Below are 24221 nucleotides of genomic sequence, written 5' to 3' on the forward strand. Positions count from 1 at the left end.
GACCTTGGATGTCTGAGACAAACTATTTCCTGACCACCTGGTTACCGCTTTCACTATCTAAGGCATACATTTATTTTTCTTACTATTTTGGTAGCTTAGAAACAAGATTAACCCCTTACAGGTGCTATACATAAAGCTGTGTGAGTCGATCAGCAGCCGTATTTGTGTAAAAACAGGTAAGAGATGCAGTAGGGGGCATTGGGGATACAATGTGTAGAAGGGGGGTCTGGTTTCCAAGGGGGAGTGCAACAGCATGATAAATGGAGAAGAGTTTAGATTAGAATGGAATATGGGTGGTGATCATATACAATGCGTAAAGACTAAGGAAATATAGGGCATTTATATTTTATGATATAATAGGTCCTACTAATAATAACTCTGTAATAAACATTGCTATTGTATTTCTTTTGCTCTTTGTAGTTTATGGAGAATTGTTAGAGAAATTCATAACTCACACTTATGACATCCCTTCCAACTGTGTTTTTGAACATTCTGAATATAACGGTGAGTTGATTTAAAGGGAAGTTTTATTAATATAATAATAATCTTTATTTGTATAGTGCCAATTTATTCCACAGCACTTTTATTGCACAGGGAGCTCAATCAGGAGTGTGCATGGTGGGTGTGATTTGAGGTTGGGGGACTAAATAAGGAGAGATGGTATGCTTATTTGAAGAGGTGAGTCTTTAGGGCACGTCTGAAATTCTATGCATCAGGGATTGACCGGATGTCTTGGGGTAGAGCGTTCTATAGGTGCAGCTCTGGTGAAGTCTTGGAGGTGAGCATGCAAGGTTCGTATTAGGGGGACGTCTAGTTTGACTGTGTTGGCAGAGCGAAGCGTGCGGGATGGGTGATCTATGGACAGGAGCGAGGTGATATACGGTGGCGCAGCGCCATGGAGAGCTGTGTGGATGAGCCTTGTTGCCAACTTGAAAATAACAAGTTCGGCTTTAAAGAAGGATAAGTGGGTTGATAACCACAATTTATTAATACTAATGAATAAATGATAAAATAAAACAATTGCATAAAAATAGGTGATGTTGCATAAACGTTTTGTAAACAATTCCTTAACAATGGTTACATCAATACTCATATCACCAAGAGCCTTAGGTATACGTCATCTGCTTTGTGCATCAACTGGAGAAGCCGCAGTGAAAAGTCAGAGAACAGGGGACTCTTGGGAACGATACTGTGAGAGGGCATTCCCCATCACAGGTCTAAAATGCTTCTAACTCTCCAAAATCCTCTCCTGTCTTTTATACTCAGTATGATCTATTGCTTGAGTTGCTTGTCCGAAAAGGTCACAATCTGAAGTGACCATAAAGGCCTATTTAGATGCAACGATTATCGCTCAATAATTGTGTGTAAACATGCGGCCATCTTGCACTTTTCGTGTACTATTCATTGCTAACTTTTAGCAAGCTAAAAGTCAGCAATGACTCTTATCAGCGCTGCGCGATGAGTTCTCCGTGCGATACCGCTGATACTATTCTTTAAGCTGGTATCCCTCTCGGAGCTCTCAGTAATAGCTCCAAGAACAAAGGAGCTATCAGCTCAGCGGGATACCAGCTGATAGCTGTGAGAACAAAGCAGCTGTATGCAGATCACAGCGCTTCCACTGTCTTCTGCATACAGCAGCCGCCTTCATTTACACGCTAATAAACTCTAAAGTAGCTAATTAGCTATTTAAGAGCCTGTGCAAAGTGAATGCTCAAAACTATCACTTAAACTGCCATTTGAACGATTTTTGAGTGATCCTCTTTCTGTGTTAATAACAAAATCAGACAAACAAAACTGATTCTTAAAACAATGACAACACTAAGCTTCAAATATACACAAGGCACCAGTTCAGTCTTAAGACAATGATAATAGATTTACATGATTAATTAGACAATAGAATGACAAGACTCTATAGACAATACTGAATTACAAGACAATGGTGACACTATGTCCAGATATTAACATGGTTCCAGCAAGTCTATAAAACTCTATATATTGAACATTCATAGTTGTTCGAATACAAGATGAAGGGCTACAAATAGCCAATTATATTTGCACCACAGGGTGATGAGCTTAAATTGAGATCTGCAATACCTGGGCAGCCAGTGCAGCGACTGGCATAGCGCTGAAGTGACTGAGAAGTGGCTGGATAGGAAGATGAGCCTAGCTGCCACTTTTATTATAGATTGGAGAGGGGAGAGTCTGGCGCAGTGCATTGCAGTAGTCGAGTCTGAAGTGGATGAGGGCAACAACGAAAGTCTTCAGCGTGTCCGTGGTCAGGAATGGCCGGATTTAATGATATTTGACTCTAATAAACTATGTTATGGGGCTCAAAGGTCAGGGAATGGGGTGTCCGGGGTTTTATACTCACCAGGTGCCTCGTTCCTGCAGACATAAACATTGCAACTTGTGACTGATGGTTCACATTAACTGCAGCATAGCCAAAAGAACTTGGTTCTAAACTGTATTATGTGAACTGAATTTCTAAAAGACGATATTTAATACTATTTTATTTCTATTTTGTCTAGGTTCCAACATACCAAATGAAAGCCTTACTCCAGCTCAGCAGCTAGGCATAAAAATTGTTATCAGGTAAAATATGTATAAAAGGAGATTGTTTAAATTTCCTCTAAATGTACTTTTTACAGCACATTACAGACCCTCCTGCCTTATTTATGCAACATTAACCCCTTCCCTTCCCATGACGTATGGGTATGTCATGGGAGCGGGATACTTCCCGCAAAATGACATACCCTTACGTCACAAGGATAGCGCGAGATCTTGACAGATCTCGCACTATCCGGCAGCGGGAGCCGGATATCACTGATAGCCGGCCTCCCACTGCAACAGCAGAGGTGCATCGGAGATGCGCCCCCTGCTGTTAACCCCTTCCCTGCCCAGTTGTGTCATTTATGCTGCATGATTAATGCTTTAAAAAAAAAAAACTATGGCAGAATTGATGAGTTTTCTCTCCCTACGATGACAAAAAAAATAATAAAAGTTTTACAATATAGTCTATGTACCCAAAAATGGCACCAAATAAAAACTACGGTTTGCCACGCAAAAAACAAGCCCTTATACGGCCGCGTTGACGGAAAAATAAAAAATTATGACTTTTAAAGAATGGAGATGAAAGTCTACCAAAAATTGTTTGGTCCTCAACGCCAAAATAGGCCATGTCCCTAAGTGGTTAAAGGGGTTGTCTCAAGAAGATATGTTTTATATGACAGTAAGTGCTAGAGAGAAAGTGTCAAGTTTGTGCTGCTGGGATTTGTGGTTCTACAGGGTTCCAGGAGCACACCTTCACAAGTGTGGGATAATTGAGCTGGCTTGGTGTGGAGTTTCTCCCGTCAGGCAATCCCCACTGGTCTTCTGAATATATATATACCAGTTCCTCTGCAAGGAAAAGCTGGTATCCCTTCACTCTAGGGTTTGGTTCTCCTGCATGCCTTTTATGTGTGTGAACAGTGTCGTGTTCAGTGTCTGTGCAGGTGGCCAGACATTAGGTGTGGACAGTTCTGATCTGTGTTCTGTCTTCCATGCTAGCCCTAGGGTGTTGGTGTGAACTGTGTTTTGTCCTGCTAGATCGTTTGTCATCTCTGGGCTAGTTAGGCCCTTAGGTTCCAGTGTGGGGTTGCCCTTTTCGAGGCGATCACCCCGCTTGCAGACAGGGTTCTGGTGAATGTTGTCTCATTAGAGACAATGCGAGACAATGAGAACCCTTGAAGTTTGGCCTTGCGGGCTTAAGTGACTTGGCCAATTCATTAACCAATACTTCGTACTTTCTATAGCAATCCCATCTGTTATATGTGCAGGTATGCAGGGTGAGTGTTTTGGTCATTTGTCTCTCCTCTGTCCATGAGTCCTGTATGCAGTTCGCTGTCCCTGTGGTGTTCCAGCCAGTGCATCTTGTTTGAGCGCGATACCACTCCTGCGTCCATCCTGCGGCGAGGGAGGCCCAGCAGACATAACAGATGGTCTTTTAAAGATATTGACTTAAATACCGATGAGCCTTGAAGACCCTACTTCTCTGGGTGCCTAAGTAGCTTGCAGTTTTTACAGTTTTTAGTGTTTGGATCCCTGTACATTTGTAAAGTTCTCTCCGTTCACTTCATGTTCCTTTTTACCTTACCCAGGTATGGTAGACATCTAGGTGTCCTGACTGGCAATAAAGAGCACGATCTTACTCAGCTCCTTCAACAGTGTGAAATATTCCTTCAACAGCAACAAGTACCTGTCAGCTCTCCACTACGTATCCTTTAGCTTCATAAATATCATAAAGGGGACCTGTATCATTGAATATAGTGTCTGATTTGCAATTAGTATGTTATAGAGCAGGAAGAGCAGAGCAGAATAATAAACAGGTCTGTGGGAAAAGATTAAGTATAACGTGTATTTTATTCACTGAAATCCATGCTCTTTCTGTGCTTAGGAGTCCAGTGGGCGGTCCTACTCAGTGGTTCATAGCTATTATTTGAATACTGATACAGAAGGCTATCAGTCCCTCCTTTTTATGCTTAAAGATCCAGTGGGCGATCCTACTCGGTGATTACAGTGAAAAAAATCCAGGTTGCTGCTTGCTGGACTTTGTGTGGCTGCAACATAAATCTATGACTTGCATTCCATCAGTGATTGTGTTGTCCTCAATGGGTGAAACCCCCGAAACAGGCTGTTACTAACAGACTGTAGTTTAGGTGCCATCATCGGGACCTGATTGGTTCAGGTCCCAACGACGTCACCAGAGTTACAGCAAATCACAATGTTGGCAGGGAAAGTTTGTTGTAGTAACAAACTTTCCTAGTATTTGAGCGCTGTAACAGCCTCTGTCTTCCCCTCTCTTCTGTCAATGTGAGATCAGAGAAAAAAGAAATAGAAATCTAAAACACCACATTAACTCCTTCATTACCTATGCCATATTAATATATTTAGTTAGTATAGGTAATATTATAGTGTAGGGTTAATTTTAAAAAAAATTTATCTAAAAATAAAATCACTTTATAAGAATACGTTCACATGTCAAACGTCGCACAAAAACATGGAATGGACTTTTGACCCAGTCGATTTCACCATTTCAACTGAAATAGACACAGAATAAACTATTGTGAATCAATTTCTCCTGATTTGCTGCAGATGAATGTGACGAGAGGTAACAACCCCCCAAAAAGAGAGAGGTTTTGCAGATTATGGCCACAGACAATGACTCTCTACTTATCCTATCTAACTGATTCTTATCTAGTTTTCTGTTTTGCTAGTATCCTTGTCACTACTGTTAGCATCAGGTAGTATCTGCAGCCCAGTCAGTATTCACAAGTAGTCCTGCTCATCCCGGATGGAAACAACCAAAACCCACTTGCAACAGCTGCTGATCAGAGCTATTAACCCTTTTAATGCTGCTGTTAATGCTGACAGTGCCATTTAAATCTCTCGATCGATATTCGAGGTCTTGTACAGCCACCCACGATGCCATTGCAAATTGCCTATTAAGCCATGCCTGTAGTGGAGCTTGATCAATTACCTGTCATTCAGATAGGTTCATCGCGGAAAATCGCAGTGACTTTTAGTGCTCCCCTGCGGCGGAAATCCATGGTGGTATATCGCAACGCCTGTGGACAGCCGGCCTTAGTCTTTGCTGTAATGGAGGCTGGATCGCTACACAGTATACCTCTGAAAAGAGTGAGCTGTTGGAATACATAGCAAGAAATCTTGTCATGGGGACACAGGAACAGAGAGATTGCAGGCCTGTACCATGACAATCCAACAGAAAATGTGAGCTAGGTAATATTTGTCCACATTTTTGTAAACCCTGTGGAGGCACCAATTCTTTATGGTAATATTGTGGAATTTCCATATAATGTTTATGGCACTAGATGGTAAAAGTACTATAGCTTCAGCAGATACACTTAAAGCAAACCAGTTATGCACCATGTCAGCATATTGAAATCCAGTCTGCATGTTCCTTGACAGTTCTTACATTAGTATATTTACAAGGATGCTATCCTGGTTATGATTGGTTTGCATCTTCTATGTTCTTGATGATGTCAGGAGACACTGAAAAAACATTCACGATTCTGCAGAAATTCTCCAGTCTCCTCACCTCCGCATATCTGTGGCTTCCACGTCTTCATATTTCTGTAAGTAATCCTATGCACATTGTCTGTCGTAGTGCCACTTTGTCCCACACAGTGATGTCCTTTTCCGGGCAGAAGACCTTCCCAGGCTAGGATGTATACAGTATGTAAATTTATATTGCCTTCAGTGGACTTATGTTTGTAAATTAGGATAGTGCATATGCAGAAGTGTCATTATATACTGTCACAATGAGGGTGGTTTCATACCTGCATTTCTAGTCCTTTTATAACTGATCAGTTTTTAACTGAATATGGACTGATTATAAACTGAAGCAGAACTGATGCATGCATGCAAATACCTTTTTATGTGGTATAGTAGCTGACTGGATTTGCAGGTCATTGCACACTCCACAAGCTTCACTCTGGTTAGGTCGGAGCCCTTCCTCAAAGCATAATGCACAAAATACACAATACGCACTCCTGAGTGGTGGGTGGTGGCTGGGCTTCTCCTTCCCCCTCCTCTTCCCTGGGCTTCTCTTCCCTCCCTCTCCCCCTCCCTGTCCATCTGGTGATTCGACAATCTAGCCAGGTAGAGGTGGAGCCTTGTCATTGCCGCGCTTTCTACACATTCAGCTACAAAAAAAGTGGCAGTCTACTGTATATCCTGCGAATGTTCATGGCCTGAAGAGAAGCCAGGGGGAATTTCCACGCCTGTGTTCACAAAGGGGATAAGTCTCAAAACAGAAATAAAATATATTTTAAGTATTTCTTCAAGGTTGTGTTAGATTAAAATAGGTTCGAGTTTCCATAGCAGTGCATGTGAGCACTCCTAGGGGTGTCTAGTGCACTAAACAAAATGGGCACAGTAAGGTGTGTAACATACTCAAGGGGAGCTGGGAAACATCTACACTTCTAAGGCTGCCTGTCCACGGGCGTTGCGATATCCTGCGGCAGAGCTGTCGCTGGGGAGCAGGAGCCAGAGGACGGATCTCCGCTGTGAGCCTATCTGACAGATAGGCTCACTGTTGAGAATCGCGGCAATTCAGAGCATGCTGCGATTTGCAGTCCGTGAGCGGAGAATCGCTATGATTCTCTGCTCGTGGACAGGGGGCTGCACTTTCCTTAGCAACGCTATGGAAAGCGTGCACTGTGTTCCCCGCGGCCAGATTATCGCCGCGGGAACGCAATGCAAAAAGCAGCCTATGGCAAGTCGTCTGGTAACTAGAAGTCCGTTTTCTATAACCTGCCTGACTATGGTTATATTTTCCTTCCCCTAATTCCTGTAAAATAAACGGGGCAGCATAAATTGCCTCCCTACGGTTCCTTGTAAATTATTATTTTTGTTATATTTTTATAAATTTGTTTACCTACAAATACATTCAGATGTATACATGAAATATCCCATGGTTTTCTATGGATGCAACATATTATAGAGTGTGTAGTTTTGCCATATGTTCTTGTCCCAAACGTCAGGCACACATTTTTTAGGTAATTATTAGAGATGAGCGAGCATACTCGGAAAAGCACTACTCGCTCGAGTAATGTGCTTTATCCGAGTATCGCTGTGCTCGGGTCTCTGTAGATTCGGGTGCCGGCAGGGAGCGGGGAGCTGCAGGGGAGAGCGGGGAGGAACGGAGGGGAGATCTTTCTCTCCCTCTCTCCCGCCCGCTCTCCCCTGCTCCCAACTTATTTCCAGAAGTTGGCATAATCTAGCCTATGAAGTGAAATATTGTGCAGGAAAGAACATTCATGAGCTCATCTACCTCTCATTCCTTAATTCCTTTTAACTTTTCCCTCAGTCTTATTCGGCAATGACAAGCATAACTTTTAGCATACTGAAAACTTTCTAAACTCAAATCCAACTACTCATCAGACGCATTAGCATACTGACATTATATACTGTAATTTCCTCTATTATAACCTAAACTTGGGTCACTTCTATGTATTCCTATTTCATGCCTTTCAGAAACACTTGGCTGTGGATATAAGAGGAGCTGGAATCCATCCCATAATTTTTTGCACTGCTCATTATGTAGAGATGCTGATGAAGACAGAGATACCACTTGTGTTTTCAGCATTTCAGATGTCTGGTTTTACTCCTTCCCAGGTAATAATGTTTCATATACTTTTTGTCTTTTAAGCAGGTTATTAATCCTTCATTTAGGAGCTCAAAATTGATATGCACGTTAGTTCCTACGAGGGAAGATTACCTAATTTTTCCTCAGATATTGCTCCTTGGCTGATTTTAACTCGGCTCCATAAGGTCGGAGCTGTGATCTGTGACTGCAGTTTAGCTACAGTGCCAAGCCTGAAGTAGTCTGGGACACACCCCCTGTCTCATCATTGGTTCAGTCTGCAGAGGAAATACAATATTTAGATTCCAAAAAGCACTTGATCCAACACTTAGTACAAGAAAGTATAGCAAACTTTATTTCATACTGCTTTAAAGGAAGTCTGTCAGGAGAAATTAGCCCTACTAGCTATAAGGACTACCAGATCCGCACTCAGACGTGGAGGTGTAGTTGCCAGAAGTTAACGGGGCCCTTCCATAGTGTTTGAATGCATTTGTCTTGTGCTTTGTATTGCCAGTGTCTTTCATGTTGCATGAATATGATGTGTATGGTATGATGGAGAGAGAAAGGAGTTTTGTACCAGGAACAGAGCCCTGCAGATAACTATGACTGTACATTCCTCTCTACACCTGCGCCTTGTTCCCTTTCGCACCATTTGGTGATTTTTGCACTAATTTTTCTGCTGCCATAAGTTGATATAGTTATTTGGACTGTAAATAGGTTTCTGCATGTAAAGAAGCACTGCCGACCATTCCCGGCTTTGCTATTTACATGTTCCCTGTGAGTGTGGACCCTTTATTTCAACATCCAAATTAACTGCAGAGGAAGGAACGGTGGCATCACCCGTGACTGCTAAAGTAAACCACGTATTGGGTTACTTCATTGAAAGGCCTTCCCTCAGTTATATGGACAGGTCCCGTGCTACCCTCCGGGTGGGAGATGGTAGAGCCCCGTGACACGGCCCAAACTCTACCCTGCTGTCTCTTAGGCTGAGGGCCTGCTCCTCAGATGCTGCAGAGGAGCATCATATCATGGTTTCTTCTGATAGCAGTTCCATGACAAGGAATAGTCGTTCCTCTGCTTTGAAGCCTCGTGTGGCGCAGAGTGTTAAGGCAGCAGAAATGCAGTCGTAAGATCTCGCTCACGACATGAAGGTTGCGAGTTTAATCCCCGCAAGGTTCAGGTAGCCGGCTCAAGGTTGACTCAGCCGACCATCCTTCTGAGGTTGGTAAAATGAGTACTCAGCTTGGTGGGAGGAAATAAATTACCTGAAAGCATTGCAGAATAAGTTGGCGCTATACAAATAACAAGATTTATTTATTTTTATTCTGCCCCACAGTCTGTACACAAACAATCCAAAGGCTGTCCAATGAGCGGGCCATTTGCTCAGACTCTTTCTGTGCTTCTGCTCTCAGTTTTCCTCAGCCACTCTTCTTGCTTAATGATTAACAGCTTCCTTCAGCAATCATTAAGCAAGGGGAAGGGCTAAGGAAACAGAAAAACATAGGACTAATGCGAGTCAAGCGGCCCACCCATCAGATGGTCTTGGGCTTGTTTGAATTCTGGACGCAACCAATGATGAGACAGTAGGTAATCATCTCCTATAGGTGCTAACCTACATATATCAATATTGAGCTTCTGACTGGAGGGTCACTTTAATAATTGTTAAGTGAGTAGAGCTCTTTCACATGGGCCAGAACTAGCTCGCAGGACGCACCCTAAACCACTACTGTGGAATGCCACAATAAAATCCACAGGTCTAACTAGCATATTTTAAGCCATTTTCAATTCTGCATTGAAATATCAATTATGCATTCTCAGGAAGCCTGAGAATTGTCGTGTAGAATTAACTACGATTTGCGGTAAGTTCTGCGGGCTAACTCTAGCTTGTGTAAAAGCACCCTAAAGGTGCCCTAGAGACTAAATCCAACTTTTTGATACACAGCAAAAAAAAAAGAGATTATGCACGCTTTGATAAAATTTAAGTTTAAAGGGGTTTTCCATGGAAATACTATTGATGACCTATCATCAAGATAGGTCAACAATAGGTGATTAGCCGGGGTCCGTCGCTAGGGACCCCAACCGATCAGCTGTGCAGCACAAACCGCAATAACACACAGGTTGGAGCGGAAGCCTGACAGCTGATCGGTCGGGGGGCTCAAGCGTTGGAATCCGGACGATCAACTATTGATGACCTATCCTGATGATGGGTCATCAATAGTATTTCACTGGAAAATTCGCTTAATAAAGGGGATTCTGTCACCAGTAGTATGCATTTTACACTTGCCTTATAGGGAGCTACCATATTACATAAAATCTGCACATACAGTATTTTTATAGAGCAAGCATGTATTGTATTTTTTTAAAAATGTATTCCTTATAGCTCCCAAACAGTTTCCCTTTTAGTAGCCAAACTTGTAGATAATTTAACTTTCCCACATGGTAAACACAAAGCCATTCCCAGGATTCTGTGTTGTATATTCCACTGATGTACTATGCTTTTTTCAGATCTGTCAGCACTGGCTAAGTCAATGTTTCTGGAACTACTTGGACTGGAGTGAGATCTGTCATTATGTGGGAGCATGTATACTCTGTGGAGCAGATTACCAGGTGTACATGTGCATTGCAATATTTAAACACCTGCAACAAGAAATCCTACAACACACACAAACCCAGGATTTACAAGTCTTCCTGAAAGTAAGTAAAATTCATATTGCATGCCTGGCAAACTTCGAACTCGCAGAAATTACTTATTAGAGAGCCTGTAGGACGCCATAATTAATCATAATGGGAAATGTCAGTTTATCTCAAGTTTCTCTTAACCCATTTGTCCGGTAGTTTAAAACAGCTGAACCTGCCACAAACAACCACAATCGGAGATGGCTCCAATCATGGTTGTTTGACAGCTTATATGTGCTGTCAGTTCTGATGTGTAAGATGTTTAGTGGAGGAAGGATCCTCTGACAACATTGGCACCGCCCCACTCGTTGCCCGATCACAGGGTGCTGTTAGTAGTCATGGCAGCCCTGGGCCTAGTGAAGGCTTCTACCATATATTGAACCCTAGTACACCTTTTGGTAGGGCCTAATACGTGAACGTTAAAAATATATAATTACATACAATAAGAATATTGTAGAAGAGATCAAATGATTGCAAGATCTGTTCTCCTGGTGGGACTTAGAAAAAATTAAATCAAATAACATTTCTTAAAAAAAAAAAAAGAAAGATTAAAAAAGTCTAAATATTTACTACAAGGCTTTCCCCCCTAATAAGGACTGTCGAGTGATCTATGGAATAGAGGTAGGAAAAGTAGCAATAGGCAGGAACCAGAATATATCTTTTTTATCAATGTTTATTAAAGTTGTTATCAGATATGTGTGAACAAGATTCATTGAATAAAAATAAGGATAATTCAGTTCAAAGGTTAAGTCTCCTGGTGCAAGCACCGAGTCGTGACTGACTGCAATATAAAGAAACAACATAACATAAATTTTGCTTATATTTCTAACATGGCAGTTGATTTTTTTCATGTTTAATTGATACAATCTTAAAATAAGTCCAATAAGATATTACTATGAACTTTTAATTCAGTCTTGTAAAATTGCATTTTAACCTTTCCAAATCTGAGTCATTAGGGGATTAGTCACAACTCGGAACCACCATCTTCTCTACACAAGATGGTTGGCTTCACTCTCAGAAATACACTTGACAACTTTCTTTATCTGGCACCTGCCAGTTTTATTCCATCACAGCAGAGGTTTACAGCACTCCACACTTTAAAATAAACCAGTACACAAATAAACCCTGGCCGTCTGGGCACTAACTATACATTAGACTTAGCCTTAACTCACAGACCTAGTGCCATTACACTTCACATCATCATAACACAGTCCATTATCTACTCTTGGGCTGCAGTATGGGAGGCTTCTCTTCTTCCACAGTTTGGATGGCAGAACCTCAGGAGCTCCAAGCTCTTGGTTTGAGCTTTTCCTTTTACAAAAACCTCACAGGTGCCTCATCATTAACAAATAGAGGCACCCATTCTCTTCTTGGCCAACTCACACAGATACCTCTAGTAGCCATCTTCGGTACTGTTTTACCACATATTTCCCTCCATAACAAGAGGCCGTAGGACTTGTCACTTGAAACAACCCCCAGGGTCAAAGCTCCTACATCTTCTAATCTTTTCTGACTTAAGGCGTTTTATCATCTCAACTACTTGTCCTTCACCAACTTTCAAGGTTTAAAACACTTGCCTTCTTCACTAAGTAGACCACTTCTTTTTTTCATACGGACCAATGCACACTCTGTATTTTTCTGTCATTCTTTCTCACCTTTAGATGGTAGCATCCACATTTCCAATATTTCTACTTCACTAAGTTGGCCACGTGTGCACCACCACAGGCTCTTCAGTTAGACCTTATGTCACTTGTCATTTTAGGTTGACTAACTGTAGTAGCATCCCTTTTGAAGACTTTTACCTTTCTCAGTCTTCCTCTCACATGCGGCATCACTAGTTGTACCAATAACACTGATTCAACTTTGCCATTATCATCACCAGGTACATCACTTGCGTCTTCTAGGCCCTACACCATACTTGTTTGAAGAGTGGCTTTAACTTCATGGAAGGCTCTTTTCACCACTGTAGAGCTCTGCCTCATAACACAATCTTATTTAACAGTCTTTTGTGGTCTTTAAACCACCTTATGGTGCTTCCCACCTTCTATCTTCAATCATGTCATCTCACTAATGGCGACGATTTTCTCCGTTAAGAACCTTCCTGCTTTAGTCTTCTGTCTTGTGGCTTCTTCCTCACCCAACAACCTTTGCTTCTCAACCTCTTCTGTGAGAGCATGCCACCTGGCAGCTTCCTCTTCGGCCATTGACCGTTGCCTCACGGCCTCTTCTACACAAGCATGTAGCCTGGCAATTTCTTCCCAAAGTCTTTTTACTGTGTTGTCTTATTCTAACATCATCTGCTTATACTCTTCTTATGCAGAATGACACTCCTCTTCTGCTTTTGCCCTTGGTCTTCAACAGAACATCTCTCACAGCATACACTTTTACAATCTCTTCCTCGAGCTTTTGTCTTCTGTGTACTGCCTTCTCACCTTTTTTAGCATGGTGAACACCATAGATTTCAATGCCTACTCTGTCTGTATTATTTTCCTTTTTCTACTCCAGGCTGGAACTAACCTAACATAACTGGTTTAGCTCCACCCTAACACTTTCTAGCTCCTCCTGAAGCCTAATTTTTAGTCTCAGACTTACCATAAACATCTTCTCTCCCTTCCCACTGTTGATCTAAATCTTCATCGGGACCTAGGAAAACCGTACTTTTCCTTCCTTTCTTTTCCTAATCTGCCTCCTGTAGCTCATTGGCCCATTCACTATCCCTAATATTAAAGGCACCACAGCCTTGGTAGGGAAAACTAACTTTCTCAGTACACTTTTGTAACCCATGCATAGTCATTATGCCTCATGTACTACACTTCAATATAGCAGACGCTTGGTTGCAACAAGCAATAACATCAGTTTCACACTAAACTGAAATTGTGACACCACTCTTTGGTTTGCCAGTAACTACCACTAAACTCACTATATTTGGCTTCTACACTAATGAACTATTTTTCATCATATCTCATTTTTACCCCCAGGAATTGCTATTTCAGCAACAGTTGACAACAGTTCAGGAGTTACCTTTGTTTAATACGGTGAACATACAAAGTGCCCCTGACTTAACATCAAGCTCAATACCCAAAACTCTATGTGCTTACAAAAATTAGCCACCCGTTCATCAGCAGCTACATGCCTGGTCTTATCAGCCGTCTCACTTGCAAGTTCAGTAATTGCTGCAACCTAAGCAACACTGCTCACAGTATTCACTACTGGTAATACTCGTCTCACATGGCTTTCTATCACTTATAGGTGTAGAAATCATCTAGTTGCTATTAGTGACTACATTACTTTCACCTAAAACACTGTAACAGCATCCACTGGGTTAAACTTGGTAATAGTATGTTCATCACATAACTCGTTAACTCTCATTGTCGCTAGTCACCGTGACCTCTAGTGGCACAACTCAGCCACTTTTTCTACTTAACTTTTTTCCTTTTATAAGGCTGCCTGCAGACGAGCGGCTCGGATCCGGCAGCGAGAATTCTCGCCGCGCGATCCGACCCGAGCGCCTGCAGGGACGAGCGCGTACTCACCCGCGCCTGGCGGCCCCGGCTCTTTCATGTGCCGGCTGCCGCGCAGCCGGCGCATGCGCAGACCAGAGCCGGCGGCCGGGTGAGTGCGTGCCCCGCAGAAAATCAGGACATGCCGCGGTTTGTTTGCCGCGCGACATTTCGCGCGGCCAAACCGCGGCCGTCTGCATAGGAGTGCGTATTTTAATGCACTCCTATGCAAACTTTCAGCGGCCGAAATCCCGCGGGAAATCCCGCGGCGAGATTTCCGCTCGTGTGCAGGCGGCCTAAAGGAGAAGTGAGCAGTAATGTAACATTGGTACCACTGGAGGTCACTAGCGACCCACTAGATACACAGATTGATGCAATAGTAGTAATAATAATAATAATAATAAAAACAGCTAACTAAACACTCTTTCAACAATGGAAGGTCAGCATCAAGGTGTTGGTTTACCAGCATCTATAGACAAAACCCAACACAGATCCTTTTGATTGTCTCCTATAGTAACCATACTCTGTTCCTCTTGTCCTCCACACTGGACAGCACTTTGCAGCAACTGCGTTTGGAGTTCCTCTAACTCGTACTCCGAAAAGACAGTCTCTTTACATTAGGCAGCTGGCCTTTTAAATTTCTGCAGTTTTACATCTTCAGTCCCCAGAGCTCTTAAACTGCAATTACAGCAACACCTCTGTAGAAACTAACATATTCCACACTCCCAGGACAACATAGCAATTCCATACACCATTTTCTTGCCTGCATCCTCCACCAATTGTGACATTAGGAGATTAGTCACAAGTCAGGACCTCCATCTTCTCCACACAAATACAGTAGTTGGCTTCACTTTCAGAAACTTTCTCTTCTTGGCCAACTCTCACAGAGACCTCTAGTGGCCATTTTCTGTACTGTTAAACAACCTGTATAGAGAGTAAGAAAAAGATGAAAAAAACAGACAGTAGGACTGAAAGAGAAAGAATTTTTAAAAATGAGGGGAAACAATATAGGGGAAGACTGGGAGAGGAGTGTACCAAAAAACCCCACACAAATTGCCCTACTCTTGTGGTCTCTGGTTACCCTCCTCCTCTCCTTACCATCATTTTACATCTCTACCTTAAGCATTCTGTGTGCCGGTTTGTATATGCACTCATTTCCAGTCTGGTAGCTGCATTACTTAGGCACTATGAATGCTGTTTTGCACTTACTTACCACTTGCATGGGATCATTTGAGATGCCAATTTCGACAGCCTTCAAGTTTCTACGATCTAGAGGCTCAGTTACAGCAAATGTGGAATGATATGCACAGGATACCATACAGAACCTGTATGCCTCTATGCCGTATCATATCTTACATCTAAGCTAGAGGCGGTACAACAGGGTACTAGAGCCTCCATGCCCGCCCCTATCACATCTTCTATTCAAGCTAGAGGCGGTATAACAGGATACTAAAGCCTCCATGCTCGCCCATATTGCTTCTTGCACTCAAGCTAGAGATGGCCCAACAGGGTACTAGAGCCTCCATGCCCGCCTGTAGCACATCTTACATCCAAGCTGGAGGCGGTACAAAAGGGTACTAGAGCCTCCATGCCTGCCGCTAGCACATCTTGTATCCAAGCTAGAGGCAGTACAACAGGGTACTAGAGCCTCCATGCCCACCTGTATCACATCTTGCATCCAAGCTAGAGGTAACCCATCAGGGTACTAGAGCCTCCATGCCCACCTATATCATATCTTACATGCAAGCTAGAGGTGACCCAACAGGGTACTAGAGCCTCCATGCCCACCTGTAGCACATCTTACATCCAAGCTAGAGACGGTACAGCAGGGTACTACAGCCTCCATGCCCACCAGTATGCACATCTTAATTTCAAGCTAGAGGCAGTACAGCAGGGTACCAGAGCCTCCATGCCTGCCCTATCACATCTTGTATCCAAGCTAGAGGTGGTACAGCAGGGTACTAGAGCCTCCATGCCTGCCCTATCACATTTTGTATCCAAGCTAGAGGTGGTACAGCAGGGTACTAGAGCCTCCATGGCCGCCTGTAGCACATCTTGACATACAGTAAATCAAAGTTGCGCATATTACAACCATAAATACATGCTCAGCTGCATAATGAATAGGCAAAAAAGAGGTCAGTACGCAAAAGCCTCAATAAAAAGAATTACATTTTATTAAACAGAATTATATTAAAATATCACATAACAGAAGAGATGAGTTCCCAAGCAAAAAGTAATAATAATGCATTAAAAAATGAGGGCATTCAGCATGTCATGTTAATAGAGAGATTGCAAAAGTCTATGCGAAAGATATCTAATGCTATTAGTCATGTTACCAATGATGACTATAATACAACAAGCATATTTACTACATATTCATATGTACAAGACTATAATAATATGAACATGACAATGGTCACAACCTTATGACCTGCGCAGGAGAGGAGGGGAGGCAGACGCTGTGCATGCAGTGGAGCATAGCTGGATAATGATGTCCTCATCCTGCTGCTCCTGGACACCATGTGCATGGCGTCTGCGCGCCCTGCTCTCCTCTCACTGTGCTAGGCACCACAGAAGGGCTGTCTGCTAGAGAGGTACACAGCAGCGGTCCAGCCACAGGGTTATGACTCCCGCTTCAGGTGTGGTAGTCCTGTAACTGTACCCTCTCTGCCTGTATGCCTTCTGAATTGTGAAAAAAATTGTGTTGTACTGCCTCTAGCTTGGATACAAGATGTGATACGGGCGGACATGGAGGCTCTAGTACCCTGTTGTACCGCCTCTAGCTTGGATACAAGATGTAATACGGCTGGGCATGGAGGCTCTAGTACCCTATTGGGCCACCTCAAGCTTGGATACAAGATGTGATACGGCTGGGCATGGAGGCTCTCGTATCCTATTGGGCGCCTCTAGCTTGGATGCAAGATGTGATATAGGCGGGCATGGAGGCTCTAGTACCCTGTTGTACTGCCTCTAGCTAGGATGCAAGATGTGATACGGTGGGCATGGAGGCTCTAGTACCCTGTTGTACCACCTCTAGCTTGGATACAAGATGTGATACAGACGGGCAACGAGGCTCTACCTGTTGCACTACCTCTAACTTTGATGTAAGATGTTATACGTGGGGGTGGGGGGGGGGGGTCATACAGGTTCTGTATTGTATCCTGTAGCATATTGATCCACATTTGCTGTAACTGAGCCTCTAGATCATCCAAACTCATTGGCTGTGAACATTGGTGTCCCAAATGGACCCATACATGTTCTATTGATGATAAATCTGATGACCGGGCAGCTATGAAAGTGTGACAGTGTTGTGGGGTCTCCTGTGAACCCCTTGTGCGTGCGGCTGAGCATTATCCTGCTGGAAAATATACAGGGAGATGTATAGCTTATACTAGCTATACATATATAATTATATACAGGAGAAATGAGGTCCCTGCAGCCCTAACTTTTTGTGTGCTCTCGCATTGCATGTCCCATTGTTTTCAATGGGGCCCAGCGGCAGCAACGTACCATGTGCTAGGTGCACACAATGTGGTGCAGGGTTTCCCCATTGGCAGCCGCTGTGGAGGATCGTGACTTCCCCGGAGTGATGCGAGACGTTTTTGATTAGATCATGTATGTAAATTTGTTTTGCAGCTGTAGACAGCATGGTTTAGGTATGGGTACCGGTACAGGTAGGTGGGGTGAGCTGAACTCTTGCACCTGGGCCCTTTAGCCTTTAGTTATGCTTTTGATTAGAAGTCATGTGTATACTTAGTCTTATGTTTTATTTCCTTACAGGAAGAAGCAATTCATGGATTTAAATTTGGTGATCATCTGGAATTCATGGAAAGCCTCGAGCAAATGTACAGGCCAATGGTCTTAAAAGAAATGAAAAAATACTGCATATAACTGAACAAGCAACAGGAAAAAAATACCAACCTTCTTACAGACTGCTTTTTTTTGTTTTAAAGGAAGGTCTTCACATGTTGTGGAAATGCTACAAAGCTGCAGCAGCACCACAGGTTAGAGTTAGGCCGGTCTCACACGAACATGGTTTATCAAATGCATTGACTTTCACCGATTCGCTCAAACTTGCGCATAGGAATTGCAGGTTGCACAAGTGGAAGAAAAATTGCAGTCTGCTCTATTTTCCTGCGGATTCCACGTGTATGAGCTCCATTGATCTCTATGGATGCGTTTGATCTGCTGTGCATACACAATAAACATTGCGTATGAACATGGATTCATATGCATGGTGCTAGGAGATCAGATAACAAATGGTATAAAGAAAGCAGGAATTTGTGGGCAGACCATGCAGGACGGAGTCTGGGGAGCAACACATCCATCTAGCCTGTCTGCAACCTCCGCTTGTTCTTCTGGCCTCTTCCTCCACAAGAATAAGTGGCTTCTTTTTTCTAAAGTGATTTATACTACTTCCTAAATAAGTAGTATAAACCAGTCAAGCCTAGAGAGCAGTATCCCATTCTGAAGGCTTGGTTCTCAGAGCAGCTCTCACAACAGCACGTCACCTGGGCGATAGAAGGGAGATCCTGAGGGTTGGGCAATTTTCTGAAGTCATTCCCATTTGCGTTCTTTCTTTAGCGCAAACTATACGCTGTACATCTGCGCAGAAAACCACATGCATACGCAGCCATACGCATATCTCCCACTGCAGATATCCGCTCGCGGAATCCGACTTGTTCGTGTGAGGCCGGTCTTACAGTATAGATACAGAAGAAAACCCACAGCATTTTTTTTATTTCTGCATGTGAATGGGATTTTCTTAAATCCCATTCGCTTTAACAGTAAATGTTTCTGCTGTGGAATTTGCGCAATGTGTGAACACACCGTACAACACATTCACTTGTAGTGATCTTATTTTTATAACCTGTGGAATGTGTTTTAGCAAATCTATTATCCAGTTAAAGAGATAGTTAGCCTCAAGTTACGGTGCAGCTGGATGGAGTAATGTGTCCCGTTATCAACCATTTCAGGCTCTAAAAGGCGGCCATAGTGTTCTGCAATGAAATGTTTGAGGACTTCAGTGAGTGTTATTAGGGCGTCTTCACACGGGACGGAATTGTCTGCAGCATGTAGTTCAGATGTGGATTTTGTCGCTTAGTGCTGATTTTGTTTTTAACTGCAGAATATCTTGTGGAATTTCTTGCATTTTTTCCATAGATGTTAATTGTGGAATTCCATCTCTTGGATGCTAGTAATCCGCAGCAACAATTCTGCAAGACGTCCCTAATTCCACAGCACAAGGCTGTTCTGTTGCAGAATTTAATCTTGCGGTTTTCAGTAAAGACGTGCAGATTTTAACAGGTGCGGAACTCAAGCTCCATTACCGGGATAACATTATGGCGCAGAAATGTCCATGAGGACTAATTCCGTCCCATGTAAAAGCACCCTTATAACAAGATGCAGACTTTAGTGGTTTCTTTACTTTTGAACGTGTTTTCAGGGTGCTTTACACTGTGTTAATATTACTGATATCAATTGTATGATGTAATAATCATTATTTTTGTAAAAATATAGTAATTTATTTTCAAGATTTTGATATGTTGGTCCTGCTTTACCACAGTGTTTATGCACAGATTTAAAGGGGTTTTTCAGGAAAAATACTGCTGATGACCTATCCACAGGATAGGTCATCAATATTTGATCGGCTGGTGTCCGTCGCTTGGGACTCTGAGCGATCATCTAATTGTGTGCTCACTGACAGCGCCGCAAATACAAAGAGGTCGGAGTGGAAGCAACAGAAGTCTCTGCGCTGAACTCTGTGTAGTGGCCGGCGCTTTTAACTGCAGGTTGGAGTCTCATTGAAATCAACACGAGCCGTGCCTGACGACTAGAGATGAGCGAACGTACTCGTCCGAGCTTGATACTCGTTGGAGTATTAGCGTGTTCGAGATGCTCGTTACTAGAGGCGAGCACCACGCGATGTTCGAGTTACTTTCACTTTCATCTCTGAGACGTTAGCGCGCTTTTCTGGCCAATAGAAAGACAGGGAAGGCATTACAACTTCCCCCTGCGACGTTCAAGCCCTATACCACCCCCCTGCAGTGAGTGGCTGGCGAGATCAGGTGTCACCCGAGTATATAAATCGGCCCCTCCCGCGGCTCGCCACAGATGCATTCTGACAGAGATCAGGGAAAGTGCTGCTGATGCTGCTGCTGCTATAGGGAGAGTGTTAGGTGTTATATTAGGCTTCAAGAACCCCAACGGTCCTTCTTAGGGCCACATCTGACTGTGTGCAGTACTGTTGAGGCTGCTTTTTGCAGTGTTGCACTTTTTTTTTTTTTGTATATCGGCCGTGCAGAGCATTGCGTCCTCAGTCTGCAGTAATTTTACATAGTCCAGGGCCAGTAGTGGTGAGGCAGGGACAGTGAAAGAGATATACTGTGTATATAGGCAGTGGGCTTTTCCAAAAAAAATTGTGAAAAAACATTCTATTTGGGCTGCCTGTGACCGTCCTGAGTGTACTGCATCTCTGCTGGGGGTAGTAGTCCTAATTAATACGCAGCCAGCTAAGTGTTACAGCAGGCTTGCGCAAAATTCTTTCCTGGCTCTGCTGTGCGTTACACATCACCGCTGTCATCCTGTCCAGAGGGAAACAGTCTGCAGTAATTTTACATAGTCCAGGGCCAGTAGTGGTGAGCCAGGGACAGTGAAAGAGATATACTGTGTATATAGGCAGTGGGCTTTTCCAAAATAATTTGGGAAAAAACATTCTATTTGGGCTGCCTGTGACCGTCCTGAGTGTACTGCGTCTCTGCTGAGGGTAGTAGTCCTAATTAATACGCAGCCAGCTAAGTGTTACAGCAGGCTTGCGCAAAATTCTTTCCTGGCTCTGCTGTGCGTTCCGTAAGCGAAGTCAGCCTCCAACCACAGGCCAATAAGCGGCACATTTAATTACAGCGTTCTGTTTCTGCACTACTGGTAATACACCATGCTGAGGGGTAGGGGTAGGCCTAGAGGACGTGGACTCGGGCGAGGACGCGAAGGCCCAAGTCAGGGTGTGGGCACAGGCCGAGCTCCTGATCCAGGTGTATCGCAGCCGACTGCTGCGGGATAAGGAGAGAGGCACGTTTCTGGCGTCCCCACATTCATCTCACAATTAATAGGTCCACGCAGTAGACCTTTATTAGAAAATGAGCAGTGTGAGCAGGTCCTGTCGTGGATGGCAGAAAGTGCATCCAGCAATCTATCGACCACCCAGAATTCTGCGCCGTCCACTGCTGCAACTCTGAATCCTCTGGCTGCTGCTCCTCCTTCCTCCCAGCCTCCTCACTCCATTACAATGATACATTCTGAGGAGCAGGCAGACTCCCAGGAACTGTTCTCGGGCCCCTGCCCAGAATGGGCAGCAATGGTTCCGAATCCCCTCCCACTGGAGGAGTTTGTCGTGACCGATGCCCAACCTTTGGAAAGTTCCCGGGGTTCGGGGGATGAGGCTGGGGACTTCCGGCAACTGTCTCAAGAGCTTTCAGTGGGTGAGGAGGACGAGGACGATGAGACACAGTTGTCTATCACTCAGGTAGTAGTAATTGGAGTAAGTCCGAGGGAGGAGCGCACAGAGGATTCGGAGGAAGAGCAGCAGGACGATGAGGTGACTGACCCCACCTGGTTTGCTACGCCCACTGAGGAAGGTCTTCAGACGGAGGCAAGTGCAGCAGCAGGGCAGGTTGGAAGAGGCACTGCGGTGGCCAGGGGTAGAGGCAGGGCCAGACCGAATAATCCACCAACTGTTTCCCAAAGCGACCCCTCGCGCCATGCCACCCTGCAGAGGCCGAGGTGCTCAAAGGTCTGGCAGTTTTTCACTGAGAGTGCAGACGACCGACGAACAGTGGTGTGCAACCTTTGTCGCGCCACGATCATCCGGGGAACCACCACCAGCATGCGCAAACATATGATGGCCAAGCACCCCACAAGGTGGGACGAAGGCCGTTCACCGCCTCCGTTTTGCACCGCTGCCTCTCCCCCTGTGCCCCAACCTGCCACTGAGATCCAACCCCCCTCTCAGGACACAGGCACTACCGTCTCCTGGCCTGCACCCACACCCTCACCTCCGCTGTCCTCGGCCCCATCCACCAATGTCTCTCAGCGCACCGTCCAGCCGTCGCACGCTTAAACGTGCACATAGCCAAATTCATCAGCCTGGAGATGCTGCCGTATAGGGTTGTGGAAACGGAGGCTTTCAAAGATATGATGGCGGCGGCGGCCCCGCGCTACTCAGTTCCCAGTCGCCACTACTTTTCCCGATGTGCCATCCCAGCCCTGCACGACCACGTCTCCCGCAACATTGTACGCGCCCTCACCAACACGGTTACTGCCAAGGACTTAACAACGGACACGTGGACAAGCACAGGCGGGCAGGGCCACTATATCTCCCTGACGGCACATTGGGTGAATTTAGTGGAGGCTGGGACAGAGTCAGAGCCTAGGACCGCTCACGTCCTACCCACCCCCAGAATTGCGGGCCCCAGCTCGGTGGTGGTATCTGCGGTGGTGTATGCTTCCTCCACTAAAGCACCCTCCTCCTCCTCCTCCTACGCAACCTCTGTCTCGCAATCAAGATGTGTCAGCAGCACGTCGCCAGCAGTCGGTGTCGCGCGGCGTGGCAGCACAGCGGTGGGCATGCGTCAGCAGGCCGTGCTGAAACTACTCAGCTTAGGAGAGAAGAGGCACACGGCCCACGAACTGCTGCAGGGTCTGACAGAGCAGACCGACCGCTGGCTTGCGCCGCTGAGCCTCCAACCGGGCATGGTCGTGTGTGACAATGGCCGTAACCTGGTGGCGGCTCTGCAGCTCGGCAGCCTCACGCACGTGCCATGCCTGGCCCACGTCTTTAATTTGGTGGTTCAGCGCTTTCTGAAAAGCTACCCACGCTTGTCAGACCTGCTCGGAAAGGTGTGCTGGCTCTGCACACATTTCCGCAAGTCCCACACGGACGCTGCCACCCTGCGCACCCTGCAACATCGGTTTAATCTGCCAGTGCACCGACTGCTGTGCAACGTGCCCACACGGTGGAACTCTACGCTCCACATGTTGGCCAGGCTCTATGAGCAGCGTAGAGCTATAGTGGAATACCAACTCCAACATGGGCGGCGCAGTGGGAGTCAGCCTCCTCAATTCTTTACAGAAGAGTGGGCCTGGTTGGCAGACATCTGCCAGGTCCTTGGAAACTTTGAGGAGTCTACCCAGATGGTGAGCGGGGATGCTGCAATCATTAGCGTCACCATTCCTCTGCTATGCCTCTTGAGAAGTTCCTTGCAAAGCATAAAGGCAGACGCTTTGCGGTTGGAAACGGAGGCGGGGGAAGACAGTATGTCGCTGGATAGTCAGAGCACTCTCCTGTCTATATCTCAGCGCGTTGAGGAGGAGGTGGAGGAGCATGAGGAGGAGGGGAAGAGACAGCTTGGCCCACTGCTGAGGGTACCCATGCTGCTTGCCTGTCATCCTTTCAGCGTGTATGGCCGGAGGAGGAGGATCCTGAAAGTGATCTTCCTAGTGAGGACAGCCATGTGTTGCGTACAGGTACCCTGGCACACATGGCTGACTTCATGTTAGGATGCCTTTCTCGTGACCCTCGCGTTACACGCATTCTGGTCACTACGGATTACTGGGTGTACACACTGCTCGACCCATGGTATAGGGAGAACCTTTGCACTCTCATACCCGAAGAGGAAAGGGGTTCGAGAGTGATGCTATACCACAGGACCCTGGCGGACAAGCTGATGGTAAAATTCCCATGCGACACCGCTAGTGGCAGAAGGCGCAGTTCCGAGGGCCAGGTAGCAGGGGAGGCGCGGAGATCAGGCAACATGTACAGCACATGCAGGGGAACACTCTCTAAGGCCTTTGACAGCTTTCTGGCTCCCCAGCAAGACTGTGTCACCGCTCCCCAGTCACGGCTG

At 45.0% G+C, this 24221-nt stretch overlaps 1 protein-coding gene across 3 annotated transcripts in view; it reads left to right on the forward strand.

Moving 5' to 3' along the window:
• Positions 1-19848, forward strand: part of TBC1D32 (TBC1 domain family member 32) — an 87648-nt gene extending 67800 nt beyond the window's left edge. For all 3 annotated transcript variants that reach the window (XM_066574752.1, XM_066574746.1, XM_066574760.1), the window contains 7 exons: positions 421-504; positions 2529-2592; positions 4137-4252; positions 5977-6131; positions 8035-8175; positions 10649-10837; positions 18100-19848. In XM_066574752.1, coding sequence (XP_066430849.1) covers positions 421-504; positions 2529-2592; positions 4137-4252; positions 5977-6131; positions 8035-8175; positions 10649-10837; positions 18100-18210 — 860 coding nt within the window. In that variant the 3' untranslated portion in view covers positions 18211-19848. The remainder of the gene's footprint in view (positions 1-420; positions 505-2528; positions 2593-4136; positions 4253-5976; positions 6132-8034; positions 8176-10648; positions 10838-18099) is intronic.
• Positions 19849-24221: the final 4373 nt, after the last annotated feature.

This window comes from Eleutherodactylus coqui, chromosome 1 (genome assembly GCF_035609145.1).
Source record: "Eleutherodactylus coqui strain aEleCoq1 chromosome 1, aEleCoq1.hap1, whole genome shotgun sequence".
NCBI lineage: Eukaryota > Metazoa > Chordata > Amphibia > Anura > Eleutherodactylidae > Eleutherodactylus > Eleutherodactylus coqui.